This window comes from Budorcas taxicolor, chromosome 23, assembly GCF_023091745.1.
Source record: "Budorcas taxicolor isolate Tak-1 chromosome 23, Takin1.1, whole genome shotgun sequence".
In the NCBI taxonomy this organism is placed as follows: Eukaryota; Metazoa; Chordata; class Mammalia; order Artiodactyla; family Bovidae; genus Budorcas; species Budorcas taxicolor.
In genome coordinates, this window is record NC_068932.1 from 14,712,355 (window position 1) to 14,731,630 (window position 19,276).

A 19,276-nucleotide genomic window follows, 5' to 3' on the forward strand; every position below is an offset into this window, starting at 1 on the left:
CCAAATTTGCTGGCATATTGAATGCAGCACTTTCACAGCATCATCTTTTAGGATTTGAAATAGTTCAACTGGAATTCCATCACCTCCACTAGCTGTGTTCATAGTGATGCTTCCTAAGGCCATGCTATGCATTTGCAATTGCCATGTGAAATGACCTCAGGATCCTTTCCCACCTTGCCTTCTAAGACTTGAGCAACATGAGATCTCCATTCTTCAGCACTTAATCAGGGACTTCCCTGGTGGTCCAGCAGTTAAGACACCTTGTTTCTACTGCAGGGAACACAGGTTCAATCCCCAGTCAGAGAACTAAGATCCCACATGCCACGAGGCCAAAAAATAGAAAACAAAACCAAGAAACAACTACAAAAAATACTTTATCCGTCATCTGGTGGGCCTCTGAGGGTAGGGAGGTCTCTTAAATATGAGACTTAATCATAACCATTAGAAAAAGAAATCTGGAGTCAGTGCTCATTAATAACACACCTTAATTGAAGAACTAACCTTTCCAGAATTTAGCTCATCATAGGGATCTGGGAATCCCGTGTACTCTCTGGGGCTTCCATAAAGGTTCAGATAACAAGGTCCAAAAGTTGGAACAAAGCCCACCTCTGTTTCTCCTGTATTCACTGAGAGAGAACATCATCATTAGTATTTTAGGCTTTTAACACCATTCTGCTGAAATAGACATTAGTTATTAGTTAGCTGGGTGAGACAGTTTTCCTCCATTTTGTGTTAGTTGTATTAGTGCAAATTGTAAACACTTGTGAGACTTGCCATATTTCTATCTTATCACTATAAAACACTAAATAAAAAACATTGGGGGGTTAGTTCAGGTAAACATAAAGATGATACTATTCAAATGAAAGAAGTTGATCTTCACATTTTTTGCAAGTTTATAATTGGCAATTGTAGCAAGCATGTCGCTGACAACTAGGATAGAGTATACTGTTTCGGGAAGTCATTTAAATGACATTTATCAGGTTAATTTTATTTGTTCCTCCAAAATATCATTTAGTCTCAAGTAGTTAGTATGATGGCAGGTGATTTTAAAAATACAAGACATTTAAAATTTTTATATATAACAGTGAACTTTCTGCCTATGGTTATGGCCCTATGACATTCATAAGCAGCGTGAAATCTCCATTCATGACATTCTATCTCTGATGAGGATCCAATATGCTTCTTATTTCTGCTACCTGGTCTCAGCAAGACTACTCCCCAGTGAAGGGCACTGCAGGCAATGTAAGAAATAGTGGAGTCAGAGAGAGACTGCAGGCGAAGACAGAGAAATACAAGAGCTGCCTTCAGCCATCCGAATGGCTCCCATATGGAGGAGGGATGGACTTGCATTAAGGCCAAGAGTTGTATTTTATCTTTCAGGATATGGTCAAAACTCTTCCCCTGTGGATGAGAGGTTGACCGGATCAACTCTATGGCCCTTTCCAACTCTATGCTTAAAACTAAGGCAGAATTATAAATGTCAAGTAGTAGGTGAGCAGAGTACCTACTCATAAACAGCTGAGCAAATTGTATACACTTGTAGTTGGCAATCTTTTTCACCTTTTTGAGGCTCTTTTGCATTTTGGACTTCTATTATTTTATCACTTTATATTTCAATTTTTAAACTTTAAATAACTGCTATGTCTGTGAGAACACTATAAATTCCTTTGGTGGGTGGGTAAGAATCAAATGTGTTTTATTCTGAATCCTTAAACTCCTAGTCCTAGTTCTATCTTGGAGTACTACCACATAAATATTTTTTGATTGGTTGAATGAAATGTGATCAAATCTGCCATGTTTGTTACACATTTGTTAAAGACCACTTTAATAGTCATATAAAGTATGACTATAAGATAATGAAGTTGGATTTTTAAAAACATAAGAATGAGGCATTGTGTCAATAATATAAAGGCAGATGATAATACCTTAATTTTGCAGTTTGCAAGCTTTCTTACATGCAATCCCTTTTTTCCCCTCTCACTACAACCTTGGGTGGTTAGAATGGCAGGGGGCATCATGTGTTTTTTTTTTTTTTTGAAAGAAGGCAAATTTCTTAAATCACAAAGTCTTCATCTATTAGGGAAACAACATCTGCTGTAAGAGGGTTGTAAGGTCAAGTGTGAGCGGATTGAGCAAACTTGCAAAGAATGGCAAATGTGCAAACCAAGGACGTGCTCTGATCCCACAGAGTTGGAAGATGACTGTTCAAGGTACAAAGTGGAAAAAAAAATGTTATACAATTATTACAGTGAAGCCAGGATGGTATATATCTAGGTGAAAACATGAGGCATGTAGCAAAGCCCGGTTAGCCCATTTGCTTAAACTCAGCTTTGCAGGACAACCATGCAACAGTAATACAGAAATTGTTACTCTAACACAACTATATTCAAGACAATAAAATGCAAGTTAAAAAAAAGTGCTAAAGCAATCAGTTGATAAGTTCTTAATAAGATAATAATAAACAGAAAGATCTAGAAGATAGCAAAATTACAAAGCATAAACCTGTATACGATGCAGCCCCAGATCCCGAGGATGAGAAATCTATGTAGTAAAAATACCATTGGTTAAACAGTAAGAGAAACACAGGCATTATAAAAGAGACACTGAAAAAGTTAATCAAATCCAACAATAGGTAAGCGGTTTAGCAACACCAGGAAAATCCCAAATCCAGACTCAAATCACATGACCCTTTTTTCATTTATACAAATATCACCACCAGTTAAATACAAAATGGCTCAAGACTGTGACACCCGGTAGCACAGCCACACAGGAAATAGCCCAGCCTCATCAGCCCCGAAGCAGTGAAGCATCTGAGTGCCAGCTTCCCACCATCAAAGGAGGCCTGGGGAAGTTACCAACATTCCATAGTTTTAATAAAGCATTTACGTGTCTCGTCTCTGACTTAGCTAGGACTAAGACCAGACAACCCAAGTTAATTTAGTAGAAGGCTGTGTAAACAAAGGCCTATAGTTGCCAGTCCGTTATCCTGTTTCTTTGCAGGGAACGGCTACTGCTCACTGTTACTCTGAGACCCTATCACAGACTGTCTTGCAGGGCTTGCAGTGAAAGAAGGCCTCAGAGACAGAGGCTGGCACCGCTTGTAACTACTCATCTGTAGTTCTTCTGGATATTACCACCATATCACTAAGAAACATGTGTATTCTGTTATTTCTTGGATAATTATTTTTAGGTGATATTTAATGACTTCCTGCCAATGATAAGTGAGTTACAGTGATTTTTACACTTCCTCCCATACGAGTTAATAGCATGATTTTAATCACTCTATTGGTTGCCTTTGACCAATAAATTCCATCTAATCTTTAACCAGTTTTTGTCTACCCAATAATTTAATCTAACCTTTTAAAAAATTTTAATTGGAGGATAATTGCTTTACAATATTGTGTTAGTTTCTGCCATACATCAACATGAATCGGCCATAAGTAAATACATGTCCCCTCCCTCCTGAACCTCCCTCCCCTCTCCTACCCCATCCCACTCCTCTAGGTTGTCACAGAGCACCAGGTTTGAGCTCCCTTCATCTACAGAAAATTCCCACTGTCTATTTTACATATAGTAATGTATATGTTTCAGTGTTTTCTTTCAATTCATCCCTCCCTCTCTTTCTCCCACTGTGTCCACAAGTCTGTTCTCAATGTCTACACCTCCACTGATGCTCTGTACATAGGTTCATCCGTACCATCTTTCTAGATTCCATACATACGCATTAATACATGATATTTTTCTCTTTCTGACTTACTTTACTCTGTATAATAGGCTCTAGGTTCATCCACCTCATTAGAACTGACTCGAATGTGTTCCTTTATATGGTTGAGTAATATTCCATTGTGTATATGCACCAGAGTTTCTTTATCCACTCATCTGTCTAATCTAACCTTTATATCTGGATCCTTCACTTGATACAAAGTTAATAGGATGCCCACCCTCTCCAACCTTCCACTTCTTTTCACTTCTAAGCACTATCTTCTGTACTTTTACATTGTAAGAGGTGATATTACCTTCTCGTTAGAGCTTTGACTACAGGTTTAACAAAAATATTTTAGAAACAATTAATAGTGCTCACATTATAACAACCACATAAGTATTCTCTGCAGAGAAAAGAAGAATTGTAGTTACATTTCTTTTGTACAGGTCCAGCAACATGGTCCCCTATGCCACTTAGCAGACAATGCTTAGATGGACTCTCCATCTCACCTTCTACCAGTTGCTTAAAATAATGCTATACCTGACTTTATATTTGGACTATTATCTTCTTGGTTCAACTCTTTATTTCTCTCAGAATTTCTAATGCCTTTTTCTTCTTCTTGAGAAAGAAAATCTATATCTTTTTCACCAAGTCTCTATTATATTTCAGATTCTTATTCATATTATCTATTGCTTGGCTTACAGTATCTTTTTTAAAAACCTATAATGCAGGAAACCTGGGTTCGATCCCTGGGTCAGGACGATCCCCTGGAGGAGAAGGGCATGGCAACTCACTCCAATATTCTTCTGGAGAATCCCCATGGACAGAGGAGTCTGGTGGGCTATAGTCCACGGGGTCACAAAGAGTTGGATATAACTGAGTGACTAATAATGTAAAGTCCTCTCTTAAACAAGATGAGGATGAGAGAAATCTTAAGTTTTCCAAAACAAAAATTTGCCTCAGATTTTCTCATTTTATTCAATGTGTTTAAGCAAGTGATAATTATAGGAATTTTTGTTATTTTTATTTTAGTAATGAACAATAAGCTGATGATGATAGTAATGGGTTAACACTAAATTTTTGTGACCATCTTAATTTATTCCTTCATTCCCTATTACAGTTTCACACATATGCACAGAACCAGAATACCAGGTATAGGCAATTAGTTCTCAATGCATAAAACAACAAAAAGAAAAGTATTTTGGTTATCAATGCTTGTTAGCATAAAATGTATGAAAACAAAATACACAATATCTAGAGTGGAGATTACATGGTTCAAATGCCATCTGACCTCACTCCTGCCAAGGAAGTCTGTAGAGAAGGGAATGTTATTATATGTATGGGTGGACTGATGTCAATGCCACTTGAAAAAAAAAAGGGGGGGTGCTCTCTATATTGACACTCAAAAATCTGTAAAACACCTACTGGGAAAGTTTTTGGATTGAAGTAAGAAAGATAAAATTTTTAAACTCAAATAACTGATGTCTTGCCTTGGTCACTCATTCGTGTCCGACTCTTTGTGACCCCATGGACTGCAACCCGCCAGGCTCCTCTGTCCATAGGGACTCTCCAGGCAAGAATACTGGAATGGGTTGCCATTTCCTTCTCCACAAATAATTGATAGTTAACCCAATTATTAATTACTAATCTACTATTTTGCTGATCACCATCAAAACATCACTGAAATGGTTCACTAGACTCATCACATTTGGCTTTTAAGAAACCAGCTCTGTTGCCGGGTGGCTACCCAGTTCATTCCCTCTCCAGAAGTTCTCCGCCCTGTCTCATTCCTGCCCCCTGTGTGACTCACCTTCCACTTCCCCACCAGAGGCAGCAATTTTAGAGAGGTGCAGGTACGTTGTTCCAACAACATCATTTTTGGTAAGACGGTCCCTGTGTTAAAAGAACAGGTTAAGACCTCCACCTATGAAGACAGATCTTTGTTTCAACAATAGATCTGGAAAAGACCCTAGATCTCAGAAATCACCCTGTCCAATGGGCCTCCAGCTTCACTGCACTTTAAAATCACTTGGAAACCCCCACTGCTCCCCTGGCCCCCACCCCGCACCACCTCTAATTTCCTATTGAAGCTTTTGACTCAATGAAAGCAGAGATGAAGAACAAGAGTTTGCATTTATAACAAGTATATATCCCAACTGATTCTTACACAGATGGTCCTCCAACAACCCTCTGAGAAATGCTGATCTAACCAGACAACTAATTTCGGCTGGAAACAGATTTTTACAGAGGCCCAGGAATTTGCCTACGGTCACATTCAATACTGTTGTCATGAAGTGAATGGGTCAGTTATAAGCAAATAACATGATGAGGGTAATAAAAATCTCACTACACAGAATAAGTGTTTGTATCTTATTTTATCATGTTCATACTGATTACTCTGATGGTTTAAAAATTACAACAGGCTTTTCTAAGGGTCCCTCATGGGGGAAAAAAATTCCCTTTCAATTCAATTCAATTCAATTCAAATATTTTTTGATTACCTACTGTGTGACTTCATTTGCTTGTCTCTAACCTAAATCTTATCTATGTTGTTAGGTAAGTTTGCTCACTGTAAGTACATACAACTTTGTTTATCTGTCTGTATCTTAAGATAGTTTGTGAGCCTAACTCATGAAGTGGTCTCTGGCTGGGCACACAGTGAGTGTAACAAACAGGTTTATATCAATAACATCTTCTGCTTAATTCCTTCTTTTTATTCCATCTAGTGTCATACTCACTCTGAAGTTTAGAACTCCACAGGAGGGAGGAAAGTTTGACTCAGTATTTTGAGGAAAGATTATACTATAGTATGTTATTATCTATTATAGCAATACTATGTAATATATATTCTATGGTTTAATAAAATTAGGTTACAGAAAGTGACTAATTAACAACAGTATACATGAGGAAAAAAATTATTATTTGGGGGTTATTAAGCCACATGTGTGGAGCTTGCATCCTCAGTCCATCCAGAAGGGTCTAGACTACATTTCAAGAATCCTTAGCTTTCCCTCAGTTGTGCAAACACCTACAGGATATATAACGAAGACCTGGATCCAAGGATTCCCCAGTTAAATAGGGTCTCTCTGCACATCTGAATCTACCACTGCTTTGGAGAGGGCCAACTAGATCAGGGGAAAACCCACATCTGCCGTGACCATGAGCGACTCTAGGATGACTCAGCCAGTGATCCTCCCACTGTGGCATCAGCAGGCCAGAGTGGTCATCTGAGCTATATAGGGCCCAAACTCACACTCTGGTGAGTTCTGGAGGCCCCTGGAGCACCTTTGGGGTGTCAACTGAGGGTCCAAGTGACTTAAAACAAGCTCACACTCATTGGAAGGGGCATTTTGTCCTCAGGCCCCCTAATGGACCTCCATGAAGTATGATGTGGTTACTGAACAAAATAAAGCCTTCTCTCCTCCTCCCAAAGTGTCCTATTACCATAGTGCCAAGAGGGAACTAACACGGAAGTCAAATACATTTAGCCAAAGGAAAAATCAGGGCCAGACAGGTTGGAAACCCAACCGAGTCTCTGAGTGACTGTGGGCAAGTCACCTGACCTCTCTGAGCCTCAGTCTTCATCTGCAAAATGAACTAATAATAGTCTCCATTCCATAGGGTTCCTCTAAAGAGTAAATGGAATAGTCTAGGGAAGGCAAGAGGCACAGCACCTGCCACCAGTAGTGCTCAGAACACAGCAGCTAACATCATAATAAACGCTGATGATGGTGGTGCTGGTTGTGATGATGCCAGCACCAGGGATGATGCTATTTATCTTTTCTACTCTCGGGGAGCTGAGGGCTGCCAACTGAATGCCCCATCCAACTAGAATACACCCAAGAATAGCCTCATTATGGCTGATCATTGCTAGGATGTTGGTCTAGTATGAAGTCCATCAGAAACTTTCAACACATTTTCTTTGCATTCAATCACATAGGAAGCTCTCTTCAATTTCCCTTCTAACAATGACAGAGAACAGCTCTCAATGTTTTGATTGATTCTTCCCTAGAAATAGTTTACTCCATTTCTGAAGTCTACTCTGGACAGCCTAATAGTATTTAAAGCCTTAATTTCTTATCTTGGGGTATATTCAGATCATTTTTTTCTTCCTTTTGTTCATGAGCAGTTGAACCAAGATATCCAAAGCTTTTCTGCAAGAGCTACTGTTATTATTTTTAAAGAAAACACCTGATTCCAGGAGCAGTATACCACTTCTGTCTGGAAGAAAAGCAAATATCCTGAAAAGTAAGGGTTACACCATCTAAAGTAAAGTTTCTCCAAATCCAAATATTTATTTCTCCAATTTGCAATCAGACACAAGTCTTTTTTAACTCACCAGTCATATATTGTCAGTTTTATTTTTTCACACACTGAAGGAAACTGTTAAAAGAGAAAAAAGGTAGTTATTTCTCAGCTTATTCAGTAACTACTAGGGTATTCTTACTTTTTTTCTAAAAGAAAAGAAAGCCAAACCTTGATCTGAAGATTAACGACTTGATTCCACTCAGGATTTGCATTTTTCTCAATTATATTTGTGCAAACCTGTAAAATCATCAGAACAGAGTAGCTATTCAAATTTCTAATTGTGGAAAGTTTATAATATATGCATAGAGGATTATGATTCTGGCATACTTAATGTTATAGACTTGGTCACTCAGCTGTGTCTGACCCTTGTGACCCCATGGAATATACAGTCCATGGAATTCTCCAGGCCAGAATACTGAAGTGGGTAGCCGTTCCCTTTTTCAGGGGATCTTCCCAACCCAGGAATCAAACCCAGGTCCCACACACTGCTGGCAGATTCTTTACCAGCTGAGCCACCAGGGAAGCCCAGAGACTTGGTAACCTCATTAAAGTTTTCTTAATAACAATTTGGTAAAATAGGACATTGATTTAGTATACTGATCTTTGCTTCTTCTGCAATGGCAACCCACTCCAGTACTCTTGCCTGGAAAATCCCATGGACGGAGGAGCCTGGTAGGCTGCAGTCCACGGGGTCGCAGAGTCGGACACAACTGAAGCGACTTAGCAGCATGCACTAAGAGCTAGTTTCAAATTGCCAAATTTTAATGTTGGATTAGCATAATGATGCAAGAGTTGCTATTTAGTGAGCACTTGTGGTTTAGTTGTTAAGTGGTACCCAGCTCTTTTGTGACCCCACAGATTGTAGCCCGCCAAGCTCCTCTGTCCATGGGATTTCCCAGCCAAGAAAACTGCAGTGGGTTGCTGTTTCCTTCTCCAGGGAATCTTCCCAACCCAGGGATCGAGTCCACGGTCTCCTGCACTGGCAGGTGGACACTTGCTACCATACCGTCTGATACGCATCTCTTCACTAAAATGTCCAAACATATCTTTTGATCTTGCCCACCAGCCCTTCTCCCTGCTCCCCAAACTAGCTGCTGTCTTTCCATTGTTGTTCGCAGGGGTGTTCAGATTTGAACCAGAGTCAGTCACAACCCCTCTCTTTCCTTCACATGCCTCATCCAATCCATCAGAAAATGCTGACATCCCTATTTTCATCTGATCTTGCCCCAGATGCCTGTGGTTGGTTCCCATCTGGATCCCCACTTCCTCTCCTGCCTCCTCACTTTCATCTCATTCCCCGTGTAGCATCTTCAGTCAGTTCCCAGGCCTACTTAGAATACTAAGTCCTGATTCATCCTCTGGCTGATAAAGCCCTGCCTGCCCACCTCACCTCATCTCTCTGAGCTCATCTCTTGGTTTCGTCCCTTGCTTGCTCCACCCCAGCCATGCTGGCATTCATCCACTGTGAACATACCTCCTCCCTGGGGTCTTTACATCTGCTCTTCATTCTGCCTGGAAGCCCTCCCCCTGCCAATATCTCTGCATTTTCCACGCCGCTGTTCAAATGTCACTTCCTCCAAGATATCCCACTTGATAAACTAACTGGAAACCCCTCCAAACACCCTGCACCCATCACTTCTTGTCCTGCTTTACTTTCTGCTTAGTACTCAGCACTAACTGAAATTATGCAACTTTTTATTTGCTTGCTTATTGTTGTCCCTTCTATCACACAGTAAGCTCCATGAAAGTAAAGACTGTTCTACTCACTTCTTTATCTCCAACGTGAGGGACAGTATCTGATACTTAGAGGCTCCCGCTGTTTACTTATTGAATTAATTAACTCTTTCAACAATCCTATGAGATTATCCTTATCCTCATATGTAATTCAGGAAATTGAGACTCAGAGGTTAATGGAATCCCACTCTACAATCTTTGACCATCTTTGTAGGTAAAAGTGGTAGTTACAGGTGTTCTTACACCAAGAGTCCCTCAGCTCTCATCAGAGGACTGAGATGGGTTCCCCTGCCAGACTCTCCAGTTTCTGCAGCTCACTGGAACATGGCGGGGGCGGTGGTAAGAAACATGATAGAAATGGGCACCTGGGTACTGGAGGCTCTCCTCTACACAGCGGTCCCTAATCTTTTTGGCATCAGGGACCAGTTTTGTAAAAGACAATTTTCCCATGGACGGGGGATGGAGGTGGCTTCAGGATGATTCAAGTGCATTACATTTATTGTGCACTTTTTTCTATTGTTATTACATCAGCTCCACTTCAGATCGCCAGGCTTTAGATTTCAGAGGGTGGGAACTCCTGCCACATTGACCAGGGATCACTGTTGCTGGTTAGGGACTTTGCCTACGAGTAAGATAATGCTGGGGCCTGGGAATCGTTTCTACTCTTACAAAAGACCACGTCTTTCTAATCTGAGTCCGGCATATTTTCCACTCCAAAATAAACCTCTAAGATGTCTGACATGTTCAGAGTCTGATAATCTGTGTTCCTGCACAGTGCCCAGCTCATCAGGGGGCTACTTAAAAAAGAATAAGCAGGAAATCAGCCCAAGGAAAGCACACTGATTTAAATACATGTTTCTAGAGGTATCTACATTGAGATCAAATACAAACCTTTTTTCCGGCAAAGGAAACTTCTACAAAAGGGTCCACTAGGTTCTTCTTATCAGCGATGCCTCCAAATATTTCCTTTACTGTCTGTGAGAAGGCATCATCCACTGGAAAGAACACATCACAGAAGAAATCAAATCTGATTCTCTTAAGAGAACAGAAATCACTCAGCAAAATTAAAAATTGTCTCCTGTATGGAAAAACCACTGCAACGAGAATCATTCTGAAAAGTGGCAAGTGCCAGAGGGACTGGATTACAGAAATCCTTTGTCTTAGTTGAAAGAGAAAACACGTTCTCCCCACAAAATTTAAAAATTAACGGGAGCGTCTCAGGAAAAAAAATCAATAAATTACTATGTTGAGAATCAATCACTTATTGAGGAAACCAACAGAATAAACAAGTCCATCCAAACAGGGTAATTCAAAAACTGAGGCCTAGTTGTGATTTGGAAAATGTTCTTTAGGTCAACATATAGGCCTCATCTTTTCTTGAGTAACTCCAGGAAATTTGGCATAATCATAACGTGTTTAATTCCCTACAAACAACATATCTCTGTTTCAACAAACTTAGAAGTGAATAGATCTTGCACCGTTGGTGGGAATGTAAATTGATACAGACACTATGGAGAAGAGTAAGGAAGTTGCTTATAAAACTAAAAACAGAACTACCATATGACCCAGCAATCCTACTACTGGGCACATACCCTGAAGAAAACCATAATTCAAAAAGATACATGTACCCCAAAGTTCACTGCAGCGCTGTTTACAATAGCCAGGACATGGAAGCAACCTAGATGTCCACTGACAGATGAATGGATAAAGAAGATGTGGTACCTATATACAATGGAATATTACTCAGCCATCAAAGGAAAGAAATTGGCTCATTTGTAGTGATGTGGATGAACCTAGTGTCTGTCAGAGTGAAGTAAGTCAGAAGAAGAAAAACTATATTAACACATACATATGGAATCTAGAAAAATGATACTGATAAACCTATTTGCAGGGCAGGACTAGAGAGGCAGACGTAGAGAATGGACTTGCGGACACAGCAGAGGAAGGGGAGAGTGGGTCAGAGAATAGCATTGATGTGCATACACTACCACGTGTAAAATAGCTAGTGGGAAGCTTCTGTATAGCACAGGGAACTCAGCTCAGTGCCCTGTGATGACTAGAGGGGTGGGTGGGGTGGGAGGGAGGCACAAGAGGCAGGGGATATATGTATACAGACAACTGATTCACTTTGTTATACGGCAGAAACTAACACGACATTGTAAAGTAATTATACTCCAATTTAAAAAAGTGAACACAGTTCAGTTGAACAGGCCCAGTAGGTATTATAATGTGAGGTTTAATTTATTTACTTCACTTAAGATATTTCCGAGGGAAAGATGGTCTGGGGAGTCATTAGAGGGGAGGGGTTCCTGGAAAAGTAGCAAATCCTGAAGAGCTCCATGGCCTGTACAGCCCATGCCTCCTGAGGATGGGGAGAGGGTGCTATGTCCCAGGGCCCAGCAGGGAGCAGGCACACCAGGCAAGGCAGAGAGGATGCCAGGTCCTTAGCAAGGACAGGTGAGCAACTAGATTAGCCTCTATGAATGGAATCGCTCTAAGTAATTCTCTTAAATGCACCCAATCTCCTAATACAATAGTGACAGACTTCTAGTTATTGGCACTTACAACCTTTGGCCCAGCCATTTTTAATACTCTGATAGCAAATACATTTATTTGTTTATAGAACTTCAGTTTCACTTGGGATGAAAGGAGTTGGCAATGCTGACCGCTGACCTCTGTTCGGTATCCTTTAGAATAAGGGGAAAGTGTGGAACCCAGTAGAGAGAAAGAACAGAGATGAATGGGTCAAAGGCTCCATAAGGGCCATGGGTCAGGGAGCAACAGGCTGCCCCATGAATCTGCTTAGGTTGTTTTCAATAGGGCCAAAATGAATGAAAATAACTCTATGAAGGCCTTTAAGGAGGAAGACATATGGCAGGGAGCACCGACACTATTTGGAGTATGATTACTTTTATCACATGTAATCATGCAGGCAACTGACAATCCTGGGGCTGGATTAAATCAATACATACTCTGGGGGATGTCCTCCGCTCTGTAGATCTTCAGCAGGAAAGTCACCCACCGCAGGGCAATGCCAGCAGGGAGTAACAAGTTACTTTCCACATCATCACTGTCATTATCACGATCTTGTTTCTCAGGCTATTGGGGACACACGGCGGCAAATTATACACATAGGAAAGCAGCACTTCAAGAGGCCAAATTTGTGCTAAAAATTTGTGTTAAAATAAAGCCAATCATAACTGTTTACATTAGGATTTCCTGTGTTTTGAGCTTAAGAGTTTAGCATCAATTCAACCTCAAAACTGCCCTACAAAATCAATGCTCATGTTTCTTTGACCAATACACTACAAGAAAATAATGTGTCTTTTTTAACCTTCTAAGCACTAAATAGAGAGACAGTTACTGAAGCTCTTTTACTTTCTTTCTGGCTACTGGCTTGCTGCCCAGTTTTCTAGAATAACAACTGTCCTCTTAGGTAGCAATGCCTCATTCTGCAATGGAGCCAGGTTCTGTAGATGCAGTGATGTGGGGAACTCTTAAAAACACGCATATCTTTACTGAATGAAAGACCTGCTCACAGACACAAGGAAGGAGCTAAGTGAGCTGGAATAATAATTCTGTTGTGAAGAAAATAAAAATTCCAGAAAGTTGGAGGAATTGGAGGATTGGGGTTGTTGACTGGAAGCTCTGCTCCATTTCACAATGACTGGTGCCCACTTGCTTAACTCTGGGTCCTTTTAAACGTAGAGGACCGAGAATTTGGAGCTTACAGGAGGCTCGTCTCCGGTTCCCAGGACAAACATGCTGACTTTCATGTAGCCTTTAGCACCCGAGCTGGCATCTTCAGGGTCATTGAGGAGAAGCCATTTCCTCATGACAGCGTGACCTAAAATAAAGAATGCGTAAAAGGACAGGAATACTACAGAGAAGCTGACAGGTCTGTGATTCCATCTGCAGTAAGATAACCAAGTATTTCCTCCAGTGTGTCTTCAGAACGGGCCATACTCCCCAGATGAGGCTCCATTCTAATGCTCTCTCCTTCACACTGACTCTCCACCCACATCCTGCCCTGGGGTGACTGAACAAGACTCTCTAAGCTCTAGTCACTGATTCTATAATTTGATTTTGATAAGGTTAAAGTAGACTCACAGAACAGAGAAATTATCTATTTGTTTCTATTAGGATGATTGCCATTAGATTATAAAAAAAAGACACCCATACTAAACTGCTATCATAATTCCCACTGGGTGTAGCCTTTCCTTTTCTCAGTCAAGAAAAACATCATTTTTTATTCTTTGATCCCTCAAATTTTCTTGATTCCCAGAGTCTTCAAGTTCATGGGAAAATGTTACTTACCAGGTTCATCATAAACAAATCCAACATCGATCTGGGAAAAAATAATTTAAAATAGTTCAAACAAATTTTACAATCCGGTCAGTCACTGCTAGAATCTATCATTATTATTACACTTAAAAAAAATAAGGCTTTTGACTAGACAACTTGCTTTAAGACCCACCATTTCCATCTTACTGTCTCTGTATATCCGATGCCTCCTCTGAGGTGTGACACATAGAAGGCTCGCAATCCATCATTTTAAATGAATGAGCTAGTCTCACAGCTAGAGGAGACACAGTGACCAGTGTGGCCTGGTTTGGTGGGACTTTTCCAGTAGCATAGAAGTCTCACATTCTGAGGAAAGCCTCAGACCCAAGCAAACCTGGGCCACGGCCGCCATATGGGACGACTTATTGAGTATTCCTCCACCTTTTCCTCCAGTTAATTCTAATACTAATAGACCCTTTGATTGGGCACTCCAATGCACCAAGAGCTAGGTGCTTTATATATTGTATCTCACCTCATTTTCACAGTAATCCCATCTTACAGATGAAGAAAGTAAGCACCAGAGAGGTTTACAAGTGGCTAGTTAATGGCAGAATATGAACTGACCCAAATCATCTTCTAAGACTTGCTTCAAGAAGCAGCCCATTCCATGTGGAATCGCTAAGAAGGCACAACAAGTCTCTATCAGTAACTCCAGCATGAACTGCTCGGAAAAGCACCTTGATTCTCTTCCCCGGTTTGGCTTGCCTGTCATACACCAGATTTACAATAACTGACTCAGTAGATAGAACTCTGGGCTACTGGCAAGTGGAGCGGGGTGATGGGCTTCTTGCCACAGGCAAGTACTCTTCCCTGTGTAGCAGTGCACTGGGCTTCCAGCCACAACAGGAACTCTGTGAAGGGCCCTGGTATGGCAGCTCCCAGGCATCTTGCCCTCGGACTAAGTCCAGGACTAAGTGCTAAGTGCTATACTTTGGAAGTTGACTAGACTCCAGCCAGAGGACACTCAACTGGCTTCTTGACCCCACAGCATTTGTGTCCAGCTTTCAGCAATAATCATGGCATCAATGCCTTACATTTAACCTTATGAATGTCACCAAGATGGGTACCCTGAGTCCTGGCCAGGAACCAGATTCCTCATCAATAAAGCGCACATTTTTGACCCAAGTTGAATGAAACAGACAGTGGACACCCACCTTAAACTCCCCCATCAGAGAATCTGCCCGCAGAGAATGCGAATTGTAAACCTGGAAGAAAGGAGAGTGGTGAGAAGATCACCAGCTTCACCTGGCAGCTAGTGAGCACCACCCTTCTACTCCGTGGCCCCCTTACCCGAATGCTGATGATCTCATCCATCAGTTCAGAAGGAGTCAGGTGGACATTGTAGAAAAATAACTGTTGGAACAAAAAGGGAAAATGTTTGAATCTCAACAGGGATGGATTAAGGTTTAGTGGGATCTGATGCTAAAATTTGAGGGGCCTTCCTAAAAAATATACAAGACACAACCTCAAATTAGGTGTGACTGCGTGAACCTACTGCAGGATCTCGGAAAAGGCTCTGAAGCTTAAGCATCATGAACTTCAAGGTAAACTATATACCAGAAAAGGGTTAAGTAACAATTGTGCATAGCGTTTATTTAACTAAATAGAATTGTTCATTTGGTACCAGATATCTAGTAGGTAGGGCTTCCCAGGTGGTGCTAGCAGTGAAGAACCTGCCTGCCAATGCAGGAGACATAAGAGATGTGGGTATGATCCCTGGGTTGGGAAGATCCCCTGGAGGAGGGCATGGCAACCCACTCCAGTATTCTTGCCTGGAGAATCCCATGGACAGAGGAGCCTGGAGGACTATAGGACATAGGGTCACACAGAATTGGAAATGACTGAAGTGATTTAGCCTCTAGTAGCTAACTGAAGATCAAGGTTATTTCATGTGTTTAGGGCTTGCATGATCTGGAGAGATGAGGTTAATTTTCTTCCATTTTTAGTGCTATTATCTGGAAAAAGCAAGAGTTCCAGAAAAACATCTATTTCTGCTTTATTGAGTATGCCAAAGCCTTTGACTGTGTGGATCACAATAAACTGGAAAATTCTAAAAGAGATGGGAATACCAGACCACCTAACCTGCCTCTTGAGAAATCTGTATGCAGATCAGGAAGCAACAGTTAGAACTGGACATGGAACAACAGACTGGTTCCAAATAGGAAAAGGAGTATGTCAAGGCTGTATATTGTCACCCTGCTTATTTAACTTCTATGCAGAGTACAACATGAGAAACGCTGGACTGGAAGAAACACAAGCTGGAATCAAGATTGCCGGGAGAAATATCAATCACCTCAGATATGCAGATGACATCACCTTTATGGCAGAAAGTGAAGAGGAACTAAAAAGCCTCTTGATGAAAGTGAAAGAGGAGAGTGAAAAAGTTGGCTTAAAGCTCAACATTCAGAAAACGAAGATCATGGCATCCGGTCCCATCACTTCATGGAAAATAGATGGGGAAACAGTGGAAACTGTCAAATTTATTTTTGGGGGCTCCAAAATCACTGCAGATGGTGACTGCAGCCATGAAATTAAAAGACACTTACTCCTCGCAAGAAAAGTTATGACCAACCTAGATAGCATATTGAAAAGCAGAGACATTACTTTGCTGACTAAGGTCCGTCTAGTCAAGGCTATGGTTTTTCCATGGTCATGTATGGATGTGAGAGTTGGACTGTGAAGAAGGCTGAGCGCCAAAGAATTGATGCTTTTGAACTGTGGTGTTGGAGAAGACTCTCGAGAGTCCCTTGGACTGCAAGGAGATCCAATCAGTCCATTCTAAAGGAGATCAGCCCTGGGATTTCTTTGGAAGGAATGATGCTAAAGCTGAAGCTCCAGTACTTTGGCCACCTCATGAGAAGAGTTGACTCATTGGAAAAGACTCTGATGCTGGGAGGGATTGGGGGCAGGAGGAGAAGGGGGCGACCGAGGATGAGATGGCTGAATGGCATCACAGACTCGATGGACATGAGTTTGAGTGAACTCTGGGATATGGTGATGGACAGGGAGGCCTGGCGTGCTGCGATTCATGGGGTCGCAAAGAGTCGGACACGACTGAGCGACTGAACTGAACTGAATGTTGCTCTTTCTAACAAAATACTTGTAAAGCCAACTCTACTCATTAGATACTGTTAGTGCCTTAGTAGAGTCAGTATGGACCACATTTTAACTCATTGTAACAGCCAAGTTTAAGAAGGTTGACTCTTGGAAGATGAAAATTGGGTATGTAGAGGTTTTACCATAAAGTCAAAGTTTTATGTGCCAATAGACTTTAATCCTAAGAGAGAAAGACAGAGCATTTATTTAAACTGAGACTTTTTTCTCCTACATTTTCCTTAGAAATATTTAAAATTTATTTTGAATAAAAATGAAAAGAAAAAAATGAAATGTTAAAAAAATGAAAGAATCATTGCTATAATTTTGGGACACTCGCTTTTGGCTTTATCACTCTCTTTTTTGAACTGAACTATCTGGAAGAAGGTTCCAGATAATGCAATACTTCACTCCTTAAAAGTACATTTGCGTATGGCTGAGTCCCTTTGCTGTTCACCTGAAACTATCACAACATTATTCATTGGCTATACCCCAATATAAAATAAAAAGTTCAAAAGAAAAAAAAATTAAATAAATAAATAAAAGCAATCACCAGTGGCAGGGGAGGGGATTATTTCCCAAAAGTAAAAACAATAAAAGATTATTTTCAAAAAGTAAAAAAATTGGCACTCATCTCTGAAGAGCAAGAACATCTTTTTATATAATGGACCAAGGAGATCAAACCAGTCAATCCTAAAGGAAATCAACCCTGAATATTCATTGGAAGGATAATGCTGAAACTGAAGCTCCAATACTTTGGCCACCTGATATAAAGAGCTGACTCACTGGAAATGACCCTGATGCTGGGAAAGACTGAAGGCAAAAGGAGAAGGGGACAACAGAGGATGAGGACAGAGGATGAGATGGTTAGATAGCATCTCTGATTCAATAGACATGAATTTGAGCAAACTCCAAGAGACAGGAAAGGACAGGCGTGCTGCAGTCCATGGGGTCACAAAGAGTCAGACACGACTTAGTGACTGAACAGCAACAACATTATTATCACACCCAAAAAATTTAACATGTAACAGTCAATTTTCAAATTCTTACACTTGTTCTGAAAAAAATTTTTAGCTTTTTTTTTTAAATCTAGGATTCATTCGAGGATCTGACATTGTATGTGGTTGTTGTATCTCCCAAGTTTCCTCTTATCTAGAACGGTACTCCTCGCTTATTTTTGTTATTTACTTCTATCAAGACCAGTTGCTTTGCAGAATATCTTACAATTTAGATTCAAGTTGACCACTGGACAAGAAATAACACAAGTGATGCTGATTACTTCCATTATATCACATCAGGACACACATGTCCATTTGTCCCTTGGTGATACCAAGTTGAATCACTTGGTTAAAAATGTGTATGTAAACTAGGGATTTTTTCGTAAAATCTTTTTATTGATTTATGAATTGGTCTGTTTAGAAGCTCAGTTATTTGATTCTTCCCTTTAGCTGAGAAATCTAATTTCAAAAGTATTCATTACAATGGTAAGCTCTGAGGTGGACTTCCTACAGAGTAGTTGAGTAAGCGTCCCACATTATAAATGTGGGGTAAGGAAGTCAGAGAAGGCGAGGTTTGGGAAAAGAAAGAGACCGGCGCTTTACAGGAACGGATCACCTTTAATGAGGAGAGAAGGGGCAGCAGTCAGATTAGTGAGCTGCTGCACTAATCCAAGAAAAGAGTAAGTATATATGTGGAAATGTACTGTCTTAAGGGGGCCAGTTCTTCTCCAAGGTTGTTTGGAGTAGTTATCTCTTAAACACCCGGGGCAAGGAATTCTGCAGATAGGCCAGAGGCTGGACCGGCTGGGAGCTGGGCATAATCAACCTTAATGGCCATTTTTTCTCTGCGGGTGAGAGAGTTCTTTGTTTTCTTAGAATGGTGGGGAGGACTGGGAGGGGAGTTTTAACTCCAGGCTACTTTGAGATGTGTAAATTTCCTTCAATAAACACTTGGATGGGTCCTACGCTCTAGGCATCAAGTGTCCCATATTTTGTCCTTCCTGCAATCCTGTCTCATCCCCCAAGATGACTTTCACCCAGCCTTCCCTGAAGTCCACTTCCAGCGCCCTGTCTCTAAAAGCACCCACCTCTCATG

At 40.9% G+C, this 19,276-nt stretch overlaps 1 protein-coding gene across 1 annotated transcript in view; it reads right to left on the reverse strand.

The window, feature by feature from the left end:
- Window positions 1–19,276, reverse strand: part of MYOF (myoferlin) — a 175,569-nt gene that overhangs the window by 84,929 nt on the left and 71,364 nt on the right. Inside the window, exons 8-18 of the mRNA XM_052661026.1 lie at window positions 15,380–15,442; window positions 15,244–15,294; window positions 14,063–14,093; window positions 13,477–13,592; window positions 12,718–12,844; window positions 10,637–10,740; window positions 8,180–8,248; window positions 8,043–8,086; window positions 5,514–5,596; window positions 2,503–2,541; window positions 502–626 (exon numbers count right to left, since the gene is read on the reverse strand). Of these exons, the coding sequence (XP_052516986.1) occupies window positions 502–626; window positions 2,503–2,541; window positions 5,514–5,596; window positions 8,043–8,086; window positions 8,180–8,248; window positions 10,637–10,740; window positions 12,718–12,844; window positions 13,477–13,592; window positions 14,063–14,093; window positions 15,244–15,294; window positions 15,380–15,442 (852 nt within the window). The remainder of the gene's footprint in view (window positions 1–501; window positions 627–2,502; window positions 2,542–5,513; window positions 5,597–8,042; window positions 8,087–8,179; window positions 8,249–10,636; window positions 10,741–12,717; window positions 12,845–13,476; window positions 13,593–14,062; window positions 14,094–15,243; window positions 15,295–15,379; window positions 15,443–19,276) is intronic.